The sequence below is a fragment of the Fulvia fulva genome, chromosome 12 (assembly GCF_020509005.1).
Source record: "Fulvia fulva chromosome 12, complete sequence".
Lineage (NCBI taxonomy): Eukaryota > Fungi > Ascomycota > Dothideomycetes > Mycosphaerellales > Mycosphaerellaceae > Fulvia > Fulvia fulva.
Genome location: NC_063023.1, coordinates 1725383 through 1739610, shown reverse-complemented (window position 1 = coordinate 1739610; position 14228 = coordinate 1725383). Strand labels below are relative to the sequence as shown.

Below are 14228 nucleotides of genomic sequence, written 5' to 3'. Positions count from 1 at the left end.
TGCTTCTGATGCGCTAGGCTCGGCTCAGTGTTCCGGTGACTAGTTCTAAGCTCCAGGGGTGAGATCCTTGTCCCTGCTCGTATCCTTGTCCTGTGACTCGGTGGCACAAGGGATACTGTAGACTTCATTTCTACTACAATCTCAGCGTCCTACATAGCACTGCTGAATGTTGTAGGATTTTCACATCGTCCATGTTACCATGGCACTGAAACGTCCGACCAAGCTTTCGGCGTTGGCTCCGGCCGTCAGAATGACGCACGAGCCGCCTGCGATTGCTGGTCTCCAGGCACATGCAGTTCGATGCTGCTTCGCCAGAGAATATCAATATCAACACCTACAAAGTGCCACCACCTTCCTGGACCCTCTGAGCAACTCGAAGCGGGTGTCGTGCTTCTCTCAGGATGGCTCCAAATCCTATAATGATCCCCAGGAAGCCAGTGCCTCAAGAAAGGCATTCCCGTACTGCCCAAGGACGAAGATCAAACACTATTACCCGGATCGTGGCGACTTCAGTTCTGGTACTTCTTGTGGTACGTAGTTGAAGGGCATCAGACTCCGAGCAGTGGCCTCGACTGTAGTGGTTGACTCGAAATATGTACTGCATGACGCGCTTCTCTTACACCGCAGTCCTAAACACTGCCACTGTGCTCATCGACTATGACTGACATTCCTCGCTCATAGACGGTCTCATCTCGCGCTCGACGCTGGACGGTATCGGGAGCAGCGATTGAGAGCCTGCTACTCCTGTTTGGATCGAGCACCGACAATCGAGTGTTTCCATCAATACCACTGTGGACGGTGATAACGACTCTCAACCTTGTATATGCCATCTGCTCGACTTCATGGCTATTGATTGGTGTCTTCGCCGTGAGCTGCTACATCACTATCTTCTTCACGACGATCTTCCAGTTTCCTCGAGCGGCGCATTATGCCAGGCGTGGTCTCCGGAAGTTCTTGGGACAGCATCCTCACTTTATTAAGGACAAGTGAGTCACTCCGCTTGTACTGAAAGAGCCCACTAAGTCGTAAGCAGGGAACTCACGTGGAGTCATGTGCTAACAGCCGGCAGGATTGCTCTGTTTAATTTGCCGGCTCTTGAGATTGATACTGATGTCGATGGCCTGTTCGTTATTCGAGGAGTCACTTTCTCGCTTTCGAGCTTCACTTTGGTCGCACATGGCATCGAGCTTGGTAGGTGTCTGTCCACGTTATCGTTGAAGCATACTAACGACATCTCGCAGGCCTCAAACTCACGGACGACATCGAACTTGCCATGTATGTGGATGAGGTGGTCGTGCAATTTTTCAGGAGCATCGACGTAGGTGATGTATACGCCAATGTCAAGGGGGGCAAGTTCGAGATGACACTCGGTGATCTCGACCTTACCGCAGATGACGACGCATCGAGCGAAACCAGCGTGTTCCTCGACGATACGCCACTTTTACGAGCTGCTACAGCCGGATCTCGGGGTTTCACTGATAGGCCAATGCTCAGAGAATCTCTGACAGGCGGAGTCAAGACAATGAGAGATTCATCGGCACAGGCTGGCTTCAATATGGTCGAGAGCCTCTCTCCCGATGACAACATCGCTGACAAGCAGTACCACGAGAGACTAACGGAGATTCGTACCACGAGTGCGGTGTACCAGTCACGGCAACAAGTTCGCCAGAAAGCTAAAGGCGAGAACGGTTTCAAGTTTGATAACGAAAATGACATGCGTGCTGCAGTCAGTGCTGAGCTCCACAAACTACCATCGATTCCGCATCCCCCGAACCGATCTGTCCGAGTCACGACATTACAGACTCTAGCGCCACCATATGTGCGGAGTTTCTTACATCGCCTACCGTTCCTGTTGCGCTTGCTTCTTGCTCCACTCAGCTACTTTCATCCGATCAGCATCTCGAGCATCACAGGTAATGGTTCTGGTCAATGGCTATCAGCTTTGCTCCAGCAACAAGTGTTCAAGCACCACACGGAGCACAATGCCGAACTTCGACGTATACACCGGCGGATCTCACACTGGCTGGCAGACGCAAATTTTTGCATGCAGTTTACGGATGTCTCTGGACTCGGTCAAGTCCCTCTTAGCACTCTATTCGATATCGTGGCCTACCTAAAGTTCAGCGATGTCATGGCATATCGCACAGAGCCAGAGAAGAACACAATCCGCCAAGTGGTGCGCTTAGGCGGTGCTGATGCCACCTTCACGATTCCATCGTATCTTCTGCCCCATCACGAACATATCATTCCTGCAGAGCCGACACCCCAGGAAGAGCACGAGCTCAGAATCGAAGTCGAGCAAGCCGATGGCCTACCGCATGAAGTTCAGAAAGAGAAGGAGCTAGAGAAGTTGCAGAAGGATGAGACGAACATAACTATGAGCGTCCATGCCAGTCTGCCACTGAGCTGTGATCAAACAGTACTGAACTTTGTTGCTGCACTGGTCAAGGCAACGAAGATGATCGAAGCGGAGAAGGAAGTCGAGGTGATAGAGCAGACCAGCGGCAAAGAGCAAGAGACTCCGGCGTCACCACTATCACGATCTTCGACGGCGGACAACGATAAAGACTCTCTGCGATCACGATCGGACTCCAAAGATGCTTCGGGCTTCAAGACGTTCGCGAAGAACATTCGACAAAACCTGAAAGATGGTACCACAGGCACCCAGATCAAGGAGTTCGCGAAAGAGCTGCACCAGAACACAAAAGACGGCTTGGAGAAGACGAAGAGGACCATGGTAGCTGGTATGGTAAACGACAGATGGATCGCGAAGATTGTCGGGAAGACTGCCGCCATGCTTCAGAAAGCACAAGGAGATGTTGGATACAGCGGTGGTATACCAGTGCCGCTTGCTCCATACAGGGGATCTGCAAGCTTACCTTCGAAGATTTTACCTTGAGTGGGCACAGCACTGGACGAGCGACGATAAGAAACGACCATGGATGACCTGGAAGACCTAGAGAACGTGATACAATGAATTTACTTGATACCTGGTACATGTGGTTCCTTTTATTTCGGCGCAAGTCCTCGCCCCTGGAGCGGCAAGAGTCTACGCATCGGTCGCACTTCTGTACCCTCAGGTTACATCGCTTCATCAACTCACCAACTCTACCACCTCTCTACTGACCACCGCTACCCTACTCACAATCTACGAAACCACTCTCTCGTGCCCATAGACACTGGAGAGACTGCACCAACCATTACGCGACTCCAACAACCTAGAGTGTCAGCCCACAACATGACGCCGACAGGATACCCACGATGCCGCAAGAGAAGCAGCCGATCACGGCGTTCCGACGAAGACATGTCTTCCAGACATTCGCCTCCAATGCCATCCATTCTGTGTATGTCATGTCAGTGTTCACAGGTAGAGGTTCGGCGGGTGATAGTCCACATCGAACTATGGTGACAGCAGGTTCAGATCTCCGACATCGAGCGTGATGTGTCGTACAGTCCAGAGTCGGCCAGCGGTGGATAGAAGGCCCTTTCTGGTTTTTAGGCAAGGGAGGGTCGGCAGCAGCGGTGAATTTTTTGGTGTGCATTACCCGCGTGGGTAAGGAAAGGTCATCAACAGCAGCAAGAACGTCGTCGGCGTGCATTACCGCTAGCCAGGGAGCTCCATCATTAGCAGCAATGTCTTCGGTGTACATTATCACGTCGGCAGGAGCTACAGCACCAGTAGTAATGTCGTTGGACTGCACTACCGCGTTAGCAGTGGGCTCCAGCACCAGCGACAATGTTAGTTTCCCGGCCTCAAGTTTTTGGACATGAGCTTTCCGCAGCATGACGCAATCCCTCTACCAAGAGCTGCTTTCGAGCGACCGGTACGACATTGCGGGTGACCCTATCGGCGTTGTCTTGTGTGTTGTGTATCGGAATCGCTAGAGTCGTGGAGGCGCAGTGATGGTACTGTCTTTCCTAGGCGGCGCATGAGCATGACAATGTGTCCAGTGGAGGCATCGACCGCGAGACGGCATTCCCTAGTATTCCAGGGGCCGTCCGTCAATGTCAATAGCGCTCGCAGCAGCAGCAGCAACCACCAGCGCACTGGAACGGCTGCAGCACTCCACCAAGCCACGTGAGCACTGGGACTCTGCAAATATAGCCCCAACACCGCACGATCTATCACAGCCATTGAGCACTTCGGCGTGTGTCATGTGCGGGTGAAGAAGGCATTCTGGTATTCGAGTAGCAGGCGGAGGAGGTAGATGACGAGAGCTTCGTTGGCGTGTGACGCTGTGAGTTCCGGTGACAGGAGCAGGGGTGCTGTGAGACGTCTTGACGCGCTTGTTAGAGGCGGGCTCGGACATGAGTGGTGATTGATATAGCTGATATTGCCGTGTGTGCGGACGTACGCTGATGGTGAAGCAGTCTTTTCTAAAGTCTGCGGGCATGGGAGGGTGGTGAGCTTGGTGGTGAGTTTGGCGGAGGTGGTGAGCAGGAGGTGAGTAGCGAGGTGGTAGGTCGCGATGAGTGAGCTTCGTCGGACGTGGGAGAATATGGCCATGTGTAGATCATGCATCACAAGCTCGCCAGCAGCCTGGATGATGAGATGGAAGGAGACAGAGAAAGAAGGGATGAAGAAACCCAATGCTTTTGTACCATGCCTGTATCCATCCCGTGAGCGCTTTGCGCATTATTAACCAGCGAGCACAAATTGTGCCCATGACTCTACCAACTCCAGCCTGTCCCAGTAGTCCATCAACGAGCGGACCCCGTTGTACCGCACGCCCATTCCGTCCCGATCAGCGCCTCAAGTACTATCTACACAGTTCGCTCTGTTCGCTGCTCTGCTCTGCTCACTACTCTGCCACGACTGTCGCCTTCTGCCACTCCAGCTCCATCTCAACCAACCTGATCTCCTTCTCCGTCGCATCCCTCTCGCATCTCATCAGCGTCATCTCCTTGGCGGAGAAGCCTGGCGAGTTTCCAACGATCCAGACGCACTTGCGTGGGTTGTCAATCGCATCGATTGTGCCTGTCTCATTAGCTATCTTCACGTCTTTGCCACCAGTGGTGGGATCAGTCATACCTTGAAGGTCCACGACGTGGGAGAGGAGAAACTTGTGGTAGAGCTCAAGCGCCTCGGAGCGCATTTGGCGGTTGGTGAGCATGATGCCTGGTGCGGTGTAGTCGCGGAATGGGCGGTCCCACCACTGGTTGGTCTTGGTGGCGACGACGGCCGGCTTGATGGTGAGGGCGGTGGTGGAAGAGAGGGTGTAAGAGTAGATCTGCAAACGAAGTTCACAAGGGAGGGTGGAGAGGGATGGCTGCCTGGAAGACATTGTGGGCGTGTTGAGTGTGTTGGATATTTTTGCTGACGATGTTGTTGTTGCGAAGTTTGTTTTGAGGGGAAAGTTGAAGTCCGCAAGTGAAGTAGAATATAATATCTCGCGGTGCAAATTGAGTTGGCGCTAGCGTTTCATGTGCGCGAAGCTGCCGCAGCAACGCGTTCATTCAACGGTTCTTCAGTCGCTACGATAGCAGCCTCACAGTGCAGCGAATGCTCGCATGGAAGTGAAGAATCGCACACTTGACTTCGCACACTCACCACATACTCGTATGCTTGGTGAATCATCTCGACGTCCTTTTCCCCTTTAAGAGTCGCCCACCCATCCTCGAGCATCGGCTCTTCCTTGTCTTGCAGCAGCTTCTACCGTTCCTCGGCTGGATGCCGGTCTACTCCAGCGTGAAAGCAGTCGACCGCAATGGTCTTACCCACTCTTGTAGCCTCCAGGCTCCGACTTAAGCTTGCATCTCCAAACGTTCCAGCACATGGCACGTGGCATGCGATAGCCATGCTCAGTCCGGTCGACCACAAGATGCCAGAGTTTGACCATCACCTCCGATCCGTTTCGAGACCACGACGGACCAGGCAGTCGGCACAACCAGCTGGCAAAAGCGAAGCAATCGTCTCCAGTAGGAAGGCACTGACTGGGCGATGACGAGTTCTACCTGGTTCTTTGCCGTGGCCATGCTGTGGGAAAATGAATGTAGGCTTCTCGATCACACAGTCCAGCTTGCGCGGTCGTGGCACTGCAAGTGAATCCAGGACGTAATGAAGTAAGCCAAAAGGCCTTCTAGAAAAGATTATATCATTTCACGTGCCTACCACAAGAGCCTGGAATGGGAGATACTACTTCCCACTCGCACTACTCTCCGGCCTGACGTGGCCACTAGCTTGACTCGTCTGGCTCTCCTTCCGCTTCAAGTCAGGTCTTGAGCTCATGGGTCCACCTCTTTCGCTCGTGGGGCCCATGACGCCAATACTTGGACTCCTGTTGCTTTGTATACTTTGCCTCCGGCTACTACCGCCGCCTTGCTCTGCTTCTCGTTCGAGGAAGTCTGACCAAAGCTCTGCGAGGCTTTCCCGCCCTTGCTCGCCAGTAGGTGAAAGAGGGCTGAAGTCGCTGCTAAGTGAAGGTGTGCTGGGCGTTCGCCGGAAGGGCGACATAGGCACGCGAAGACTGCCGCTGGCGGACGCAAAGCCAGATCCTTGACGGAGGAGGCCGGCTTGTTCGCGTTGCTGTTCGTCCCAGCCGAGCAGTGCAGCAATGAGCTGCAGGATCTGGAACTTCTTGGGATCCGAGCGGTCCAGGGCTAAGAAGTGGAGGAAGTGGTTCGTGACAATCTGTCGATCGACATTGTCCTCAGGCTTGCCACGCTTCAAGAAGCGGAGCGCTTTTGTCAAGTGGTCGTTCAGGATCACCGCTTCGTGCCTGAGCTTGCCAATGAGCAAGTTCTTCTCCTTCACTTCCTTCTCGAAAGGTGCCGTACGCTCAAGCTCTCTCTGTGTGGTCTCGAGCTGTGCCTTGAACTCTGCTGCGGTCTCCTCAGCAGTCTTCGTCTGCGCTCGTAGTGCATCGAGCTGTGTTTGTGACTGTTCGACCATCTCTCTGAGCTCCCTCTTTCGCTCCTCTTGCAGATCTCGCAGTGCTCGCTGTAAGCCATCGACCGTGCTGCTTTGCGTATTGGCCTCGCCTTGTGCCCGCTCGAATGCTTCTCGTTGTGCGTTAAGTTGTTCTTCCAGCTCTTGCATTCGCTCTTCAAGTGCTTCTCTTCTTGACCGCTCCTCCGTAGCCAGGATTTCCCAATCTTGCATGGCTTGCTTCGCAATCTCGTACTCTTCTCGGAGATAAGCCTCCTTCTGCACCATGTCATCTCGCTCTTTCGCCCAATTACTGGTTGACAGATTTGTTCGGCTCCGTAGGCTCTCAATCTCGGTGGCTTGCGACTCCATATCGGTGTTCAGCTTCGAGATGTTCTCCTGTAACCGCTGATTCTCCTCTCGCGCCGTCCGGTTGGATGTCTCCAGCTCTTCTATCCTTTCGCGGCATTGCTCCAACTCGGCAGCATCTGACTTGAGACGCTCGCCCAACTGTGATCGAATTGTGTTGACCTTTCCAAGCAGATTCTTGTACTGCGTCTCGGCGTGTTCCTTCCCTTCTCGTGTCTGCTGCAGCTCATTTTTGACAGTCGACAGCTCGTCGCCTTGTGCATCTTGCAAGCTCTCCAATGACTTCCTCAGCTGGGTGACTTCAGCGCGTAAGCTGTCCCGTTCCTGCTGCATAGCGTCGAGTCGTGCGGTCGTGTCACCGGATATTGATGGTTGTCGTGAAGGTCTAGCAGATTCGTCTTCCTCTTCATCTTCGTCCTCTTCTGGTTCGTGCTTCGCTCCGTTAGACGTCTTCGGCCATTGAGCACCTATCCGTACAGGTAATGGCTGCTCTGTCGCGGAGGCTGGCTCGGTTGGTGTGGATGGCGTGTGTGATGAGTCCTCAGCTGAGCCTTTGGAAGGCATGATAGCTTGCTGCAACGTGTCTTAGCAGTCGGCATTCTCCTTGCCTGCATCCATATCTTACTGCGTGCGTACTCGACTCCTCATCCTCATCCTCATCCCCATCCTCATCGGCTATCTCCTTGGCACCGTTGTGTCCGACGGACGTGCTTCCTGCTGTGGGCTGGCCATTGGCCTTCTTCTTGCTCTTCTTCTTCTTTTTGGACGCTGCAATGCCCCGAAATTAGCCTTACTCTCTCAGACTAACAGCCGTTTCCACCACTAACGACCGAGGCGATGCACGATGCATTCGCGGCCATGCCCACCACCACCACGTGCCAAGCGAGATGCGTCTGGAGGAAACGGTTGAAGAAACATACCCGATTTGCTGGCATCTGCCTGCGCGTTGACAGCAGACATGGCCTCGATCAGACACGGAGTCTATGATGTTTCTGTGGTTGGAGTATGCAGCGAACCGTCTTCTTGTTGCATGTTCCAGGTGGCCTTCTACCAGCGCTATCTCAACTAGCGTCGGTAGAAGTCTTCCCCATGTGCTGCACGATCCCACCTGACACCACACTCTCACTAAGGTTAGATAGTCCGCGTCGAAACTTCACTGGCGTCACCTGGACAACAGTTGGCTTTGGTTAAGCTGTGCGCCAGATGGGACTGTGCGCTAGGTGGGGAAGGCTTGCACGTGGCTTGTAGTCGCGCGCCGACTCGTGTTTCAGCTTCTGACATTCACCTTCCTTCTTCCACCAACTACATGATACATCTATCCATTCGCTTCATCCAACATCACGATAGCTTCAATGCTGTCACGAGCGGCGATCGTGCATTATGACACAACTCTCGCGACTCCCATGCTGCCATGCTGGGGGCACGCACCAACGCGACAACTCAACACGCGAGCTGAGAGACATGGCAATGGGAACCATGTCCGAGGGTCCATCCCTTCCCCACGTCAAACGTCACCTCATCGAACATGATATCAACGCTGTTGCCGAGCAGATCAACAAGCAGCCAGAGCAGCAGTTCGTTGATCACAAGCGTGTCCATACAGGCACGCATGTCCGTACACACGGCATATTCAAGGCCACATTCACAGTATTGGATAATCTACCACCACATCTTCAAAGCTTGTCGAGATAAGGATGGCAAAAGAGTACCGACCCAAGACATCGAGTTCACCAGCACCCCAGCCATTGAGCTGGCAGACGCTAGGACGGCCCGTGAAATCTTCGATATACGCATGAAGCCGGCGAAATAGTTGGAGACGAAAGAGATAGTACGAGAGCTTGAGAACCGCACGGATTCGGACCTTCAAAAGGCACGCTTCAAGGTTGTGAACCATCACCTCGAATCCACACCCAATACTCTCAGACCGCATATCGCTTCAGCGACTACGTCTTCATATACTGCGTCGTACCTAACACAGAGACTCAGAAGAAGCTATACGACGAATACCTCAAGCCCGACCAACACGAGTCCAACATCCCCCATGAATGGCCGTGAAAGGCGAAAGAGATGGTGAGACTGTATACGCTACCCGGGCACAAATTTTTTGGTTGGGATATCACTGAGGTATTCTGCAGGTCGTGTGGTTGGCACAGCACAATTGAGCACATACAAAGTACCATTACAACAGTCAGGCTGGACTTGCGATATTCTTGTGCATGAGAAGAATGTTCAAACAAAATTTCAAGCTCACCTAGAACTACGTACTGGAAATTCAACTCGCATCGACTACTTCTCACTCCAAAAGCATCAGAAATACTCCCTTCGACACCACTCGGTCGTAAAATGCGGCAGACAACCCTTACGCTCCGCCTCTGCGGACTTCTTTACTTTCTGGTCCTGCGGCAGCCAACAATACTGTGGATTTCCGCCCACCGGGGGGACTTGCCACCATCCCTTGTGGATCTCTGTCCACGTGTCCATACACTCATGCGGCTCACTCGGATCCGTTGGCATCACGTCCGACAATCCGTCAATCTGCCTATCGAAGAACTTCGCGCGGCACTCCCTGTTCCTGAAGTTCGGGAGACAGCCCATCTCCTGAGCCTCGTAGTGATACTTGGCGAAGTCTTTGGTGTAGAAGCAGTAGTTTGGGTGGCCGCCTTTGGGTGGGAGGATCCAGGAGGTTATACGCATGTCCGACCAGGTTGGGGTGCATTCTTCGAACTGTGCGCCGGGAAGGGGCGTGGGTCCTCCGGTTATTGTGAGGCCTGAGATGGGAGTGGGTGTGGTGGGGGAAGGCCAGGTAAAGCCGCGTGAGGTAGGGGTGCCGATGACTATGGCGGGGGGGCCTGATGGGATGATAGTTGAGAACGGATTCCAGGTGGAGGGCTGGGTGGTGGACTCAGATGGGAGACCAGTTGACAGCGGATTCCAGGTACTGTAGGTTGATGGGGTAGGGGTCTCGATGACTATGTCGGGTGGCCGTGATTGGGTACCAGTTGAGAACGGATTCCAGGTGTAGGGCTGGGTGGACTCAGATGGGATACCAGTTGAGAACGGATTCCAGGTGTAGGGCTGGGTGGTGGACTCAGACGGGATACCAGTCGTAGTGCTGAAAGTGGTAGGGGTCGAAAACGGATTCCAGGTGATGTAGGGTTGGGTTATGGACCCAGAGGAGGCAAGCGTTGACTCCTGGTTTGGATCGTTAGAAGGTTGCCCAGTTGGCTTGGGGTTCACGGTGGTCTGAAAGCTTGACTTCTGATCTGGATCGTTCGGAGGCTCCCCAGTCGGCTGAGGATGTGCTGTGCCCGATATGGCAGACTCATGGCCTGGACCCTTGGGTGGATTGGCAGTTGGGTGTGATCCTTCACCATTGCCAGGAGGACTGCCACCAGAGCCGCCGCCAGAATGGCCACCATGACCACCACCATGACCACCGCCATGACCACCGCCATGACCACCACCATGACCACCACCAAAGATGCCTCCGATACCGCCACCAGGACTGAAAATTCCAGAGATGCCTGGAGGGGGGGCGCCAGGACTAAGACCTCCTGCACTGCCTCCTGCACTGCCTCCTGAACTGCTTTCGGGGTCGGTCTCCCAATCTCCCGGATCACCTCCCGAACTACTGCCTCCCGAACTGCCTCCTGAACTGCTTTCGGGGTCGGTCTTCCAATCTCCCGGATCACCTCCCGAACTACTGCCTCCCGAACTGCCTTCTGAACTGCTTTCGGGGTCGGTCTCCCAATCTCCCGGATCACCTCCCGAACTACTGCCTCCCGAACTACTGCCTCCCGAACTACTGCCTCCCGAACTGCTTCCTGAACTGCCTCCCGAACTGCTTCCTGAACTGCCATCGATGGTTTCCCAATCGCTGCTATGGTACGACCTCGGGCTGTGCCAGTTACCGGCTCGCCTAAGAGCATGATTCACGAGGTTACTGAAGAAGCCAAGTGGACTGCTGAGTGCTGAGGCCGCTCCACCAGCACCGTCAAGGACTGCTTGGGCAGTGTTCGCAACAGCAACACTCTGAGCCACGAATTTATCCTCGAAAAACGCAACTTCGCGCCCTCCAATTCTCATGGCCTTATTTATCTGGGAGGTAAACTTCTCTGCAAGATTGTCGAAGACAATATTGTCTTTAGGTATTGGCTCATAGAAGTCGTTTTGCAGAACGTTATCGACCCATTGTTCGGTCTTGGGAATCTTGGCCAACACTTCTTCAGCAACCTGGTAAGAGCTAGAAGAACAATCATGTCAGTGTACTGATTCATCACGTGAGGGGCAGGTTCCTCACCTTCCCGCTTCTTGCGCCATGGTTTCTGCCCATTCTTGAGCAGTATGTGCTGCATATTCAAGAGGGTTGTCCTCTACAATGTTCGGTGGCCTGGTTGGGATCTTCGGGGTATTGGAGTTCCACCAGTTGTTATATTTGACATATGCAGGTTTGACACCTACTGCCAGCGCTCCGACCGCAGGTAGAACAGCTAAAGCACCAAGGGCTGCGAGGTCTTTTTTGTCTCCGTGATGGCTTTTGGGAGGAGGCAAGGCTACCGCTGACGATGAGCTTGATGTGGTATGAGTTCCACCGGTCTGGGGTTCAGACGCAGAAGAGGCGCTGATTATAGTCAAGGGCGGTGCCGCACCGGTACTCGGGGTACTGCTTGGGTGTGCGGAGCTATGATCACCGGGAGCGGTTACTGCTGCTGAAGACTTCAATATGGTGATGGCAGTCAAGCTGGGCGGTTCGCTGGTGCTTGCGATACTGCCTGGGAGTGCGGAGCTATGGTCAAGAGGAGTGATCGCTGCTATCGAAGAGCTCGATGTGGTGCGAGTGCCAAGTGTCTGGGTCTCAGAGGCTGTGCCAGCAATGCTTGTCGTCAAGAGTGGAGCCTCGCCGGTACTCACGATACTGCCTGGGCGTGCGGAGCTATGGTCAGGAGGAATGATCGCTGCTATCGAAGAGCTCGATGTGGTGCGAGTGCCAAGTGTCTGGGTTTCAGAGGCTGTGCTAGCAATGCTTGTCGTCAGGAGTGGAGCCTCGCCGGTACTGGCGATACTGCTCGAGCGTGCGAAGCTGAGGATACCGGCGGCACTTGTCCTTGACATGGTCGAGCTTTGAGGAGAGGTGATAGCCAAGCTTGGTGCTAATGACACGGCTTGACTGGTACCGGGGTTGCGGACGTTGGAGACGGTAATCGTCAGGACTGTCGCAGGCGAAGCCTGCGTCGGGACAGCAGAACCGCTCGAGACTGGTGCAGAAGTACCAGCCTGCCCCACGCCATCCTGCCATGCAAGAAAAGCGCCAAACCGGATCTCATCCAGCGCCGGAGGCTGCTGGAGCTGTTGATAAAGCATGCCCGCGTTCCACAAGACTTTGTCCGGCCCCTGTGGAAGGACAAATTCGCCTTTCTCTGCCTTTGGCGGTGGTGTCCTGGGTACATGGGCAGCGCCATTGACCCACTCATTGTAGGTGGAGTAGGAGTGCTTGTCATGTATGGCGGTCGCATTCCAGTGCTCCTTGAGGATCTTGTGGTCATTGTTCCTCATGGCATCCAGCATGTTGTACATGTCGAAGGCGGTGTTCATAGCAGCAGTGTTACCAACTGTCAGGAGATGCTTAGCATACTCGACATCTTCCTTCGGTGGCACCAGCATGCTGCTGTTCGCTACGGCATGGACGGCGCTCTTGGTGATGATCATGTTGACGGCGTCTGTGCACCAGTCTTGCGAACCACATTCTCCCCACGCCGCGAAACTCTCGAGGGCATCAGTAGCCGCAGTGGCCGCATTAGTTAGGGCCAGGTCATCGCGATATTCGTGGCGACATTTGTCGTCGCAAGGCGGAAATATTGGTCGATGCTCATCTTTCGAAGCTGCTGACACTGTCGGTGTCAGTAGCGAAGAGCTCGCGAACAGTGCTAAGATGCTCGAAGCGCGCATTATCGGTCGTGGTCGAAGGCGTAGGCTGATTTGTGGCGGTCGTTGTAATTGGAGTGTGAGAGGAAAGGGTGCAGAGAAGGGATATATATATGCGCTGAAATTTAGCTTCTGTCATCAGTGTACTCATCTATGTGACTAGTAATGCTGACCAGCCTGCACAGAGCTTGTCATGGTCTAAGATAACGTCGGCGGTGCTCTGCTATTCTCGCCAGTCGCGTCTACATCGCGCTCGAAGCTGAAGCTAAATGCTTCAAATGCAAGTGGTGACATTACTGCGTTGTTTCAATCGACATATCTACCAATTCAGCTGAGCCAGAGGCAGTATGAAGCATGGGCAGCATACTACGCTGCATATGGAGGCTATGCCGCAGTTATGGCGCACTACATGCAGGCTCCGCCGCCTGTTATGTGAGAAGCATGCCCGCCTGCGGTCAGAACTTTTGCCTACGGCTACGCTCCGTTCTGGAATTTCGAGCCAGAATCGTGTTGGCGCGTCGCTATCCCTCCACGAAAATGCAGCTTGACAAGGGACTGGTGCGGCGTTGCGGCTCTGATTTTGACCCTCACTGCTCGAGCGGGTCGTTTTTGGCTTCCATCCGCTCTGGCCAAAACCGCATTGCATGATGCGTTTTCCCTGGATTTTGAACCTGGGTTTTGACATTTGGACGCCGACTCTTGCTGGCGCGTCGCCATTCCTCCACGAAGACGTAGCTTGGGATCAGGTAGGTCGCCTGGCATTGAAGATCATTCTAAGGAACCTGCGGAATCTATGCTGTCGCTTAGGCCTCAGTAAAACTGATCCCCAGGGGTTCTAGGTGTATTTGAGCCATTGGTTGCGCGACCGTCCAAAGCGATAGTGTCAGGATACCGAGAGTCAAGCATAGATGTTCCATAGGCAAGACGGACCGCAGGCGGGCATGCTTCTCACATGCCGGGTGGCGATGGTCGCGCGACCGCCCAAATCGATAGTGGTAGAGTATACTGAGTCAAGCATGGATATTCCATGGGCAAAAGCGACCGCAGGCGGACATGCTGCTCACATGCC

At 53.9% G+C, this 14228-nt stretch overlaps 5 protein-coding genes across 5 annotated transcripts; 2 read left to right on the top strand and 3 right to left on the bottom strand.

The window, feature by feature from the left end:
* Positions 1–928: 928 nt before the first annotated feature.
* CLAFUR5_13842 (uncharacterized protein) lies at positions 929–2899 on the top strand (the record flags this gene model as incomplete). Its single annotated transcript, XM_047912990.1, has 3 exons — positions 929–986; positions 1063–1191; positions 1242–2899. 3 exons carry the CDS (start codon positions 929–931, stop codon positions 2897–2899), a joined length of 1845 nt encoding a protein of 614 aa, XP_047768887.1.
* Positions 2900–4153: 1254 nt separating this feature from the next.
* On the bottom strand, positions 4154–5285 carry CLAFUR5_13841 (uncharacterized protein; the record flags this gene model as incomplete). The annotated part of the gene is made up of 2 exons (XM_047912989.1): positions 4154–4607; positions 4948–5285. The coding sequence occupies 2 exons, from the start codon at positions 5283–5285 to the stop codon at positions 4154–4156; spliced, it is 792 nt and encodes a 263-aa protein (XP_047768890.1).
* An 851-nt stretch (positions 5286–6136) lies between these two features.
* Positions 6137–8197, bottom strand: CLAFUR5_13840 (GRIP domain-containing protein; the record flags this gene model as incomplete). Its single annotated transcript, XM_047912988.1, has 3 exons — positions 6137–7810; positions 7863–8005; positions 8158–8197. The coding sequence occupies 3 exons, from the start codon at positions 8195–8197 to the stop codon at positions 6137–6139; spliced, it is 1857 nt and encodes a 618-aa protein (XP_047768889.1).
* Positions 8198–8713: 516 nt separating this feature from the next.
* Positions 8714–9292, top strand: CLAFUR5_13839 (uncharacterized protein; the record flags this gene model as incomplete). Its single annotated transcript, XM_047912987.1, has 3 exons — positions 8714–8915; positions 8956–9009; positions 9081–9292. The coding sequence occupies 3 exons, from the start codon at positions 8714–8716 to the stop codon at positions 9290–9292; spliced, it is 468 nt and encodes a 155-aa protein (XP_047768502.1).
* Positions 9293–9544: 252 nt separating this feature from the next.
* CLAFUR5_13838 (uncharacterized protein) lies at positions 9545–13183 on the bottom strand (the record flags this gene model as incomplete). The annotated part of the gene is made up of 2 exons (XM_047912986.1): positions 9545–11480; positions 11538–13183. The coding sequence occupies 2 exons, from the start codon at positions 13181–13183 to the stop codon at positions 9545–9547; spliced, it is 3582 nt and encodes a 1193-aa protein (XP_047768503.1).
* Between the last annotated feature and the right edge of the window lie 1045 nt (positions 13184–14228).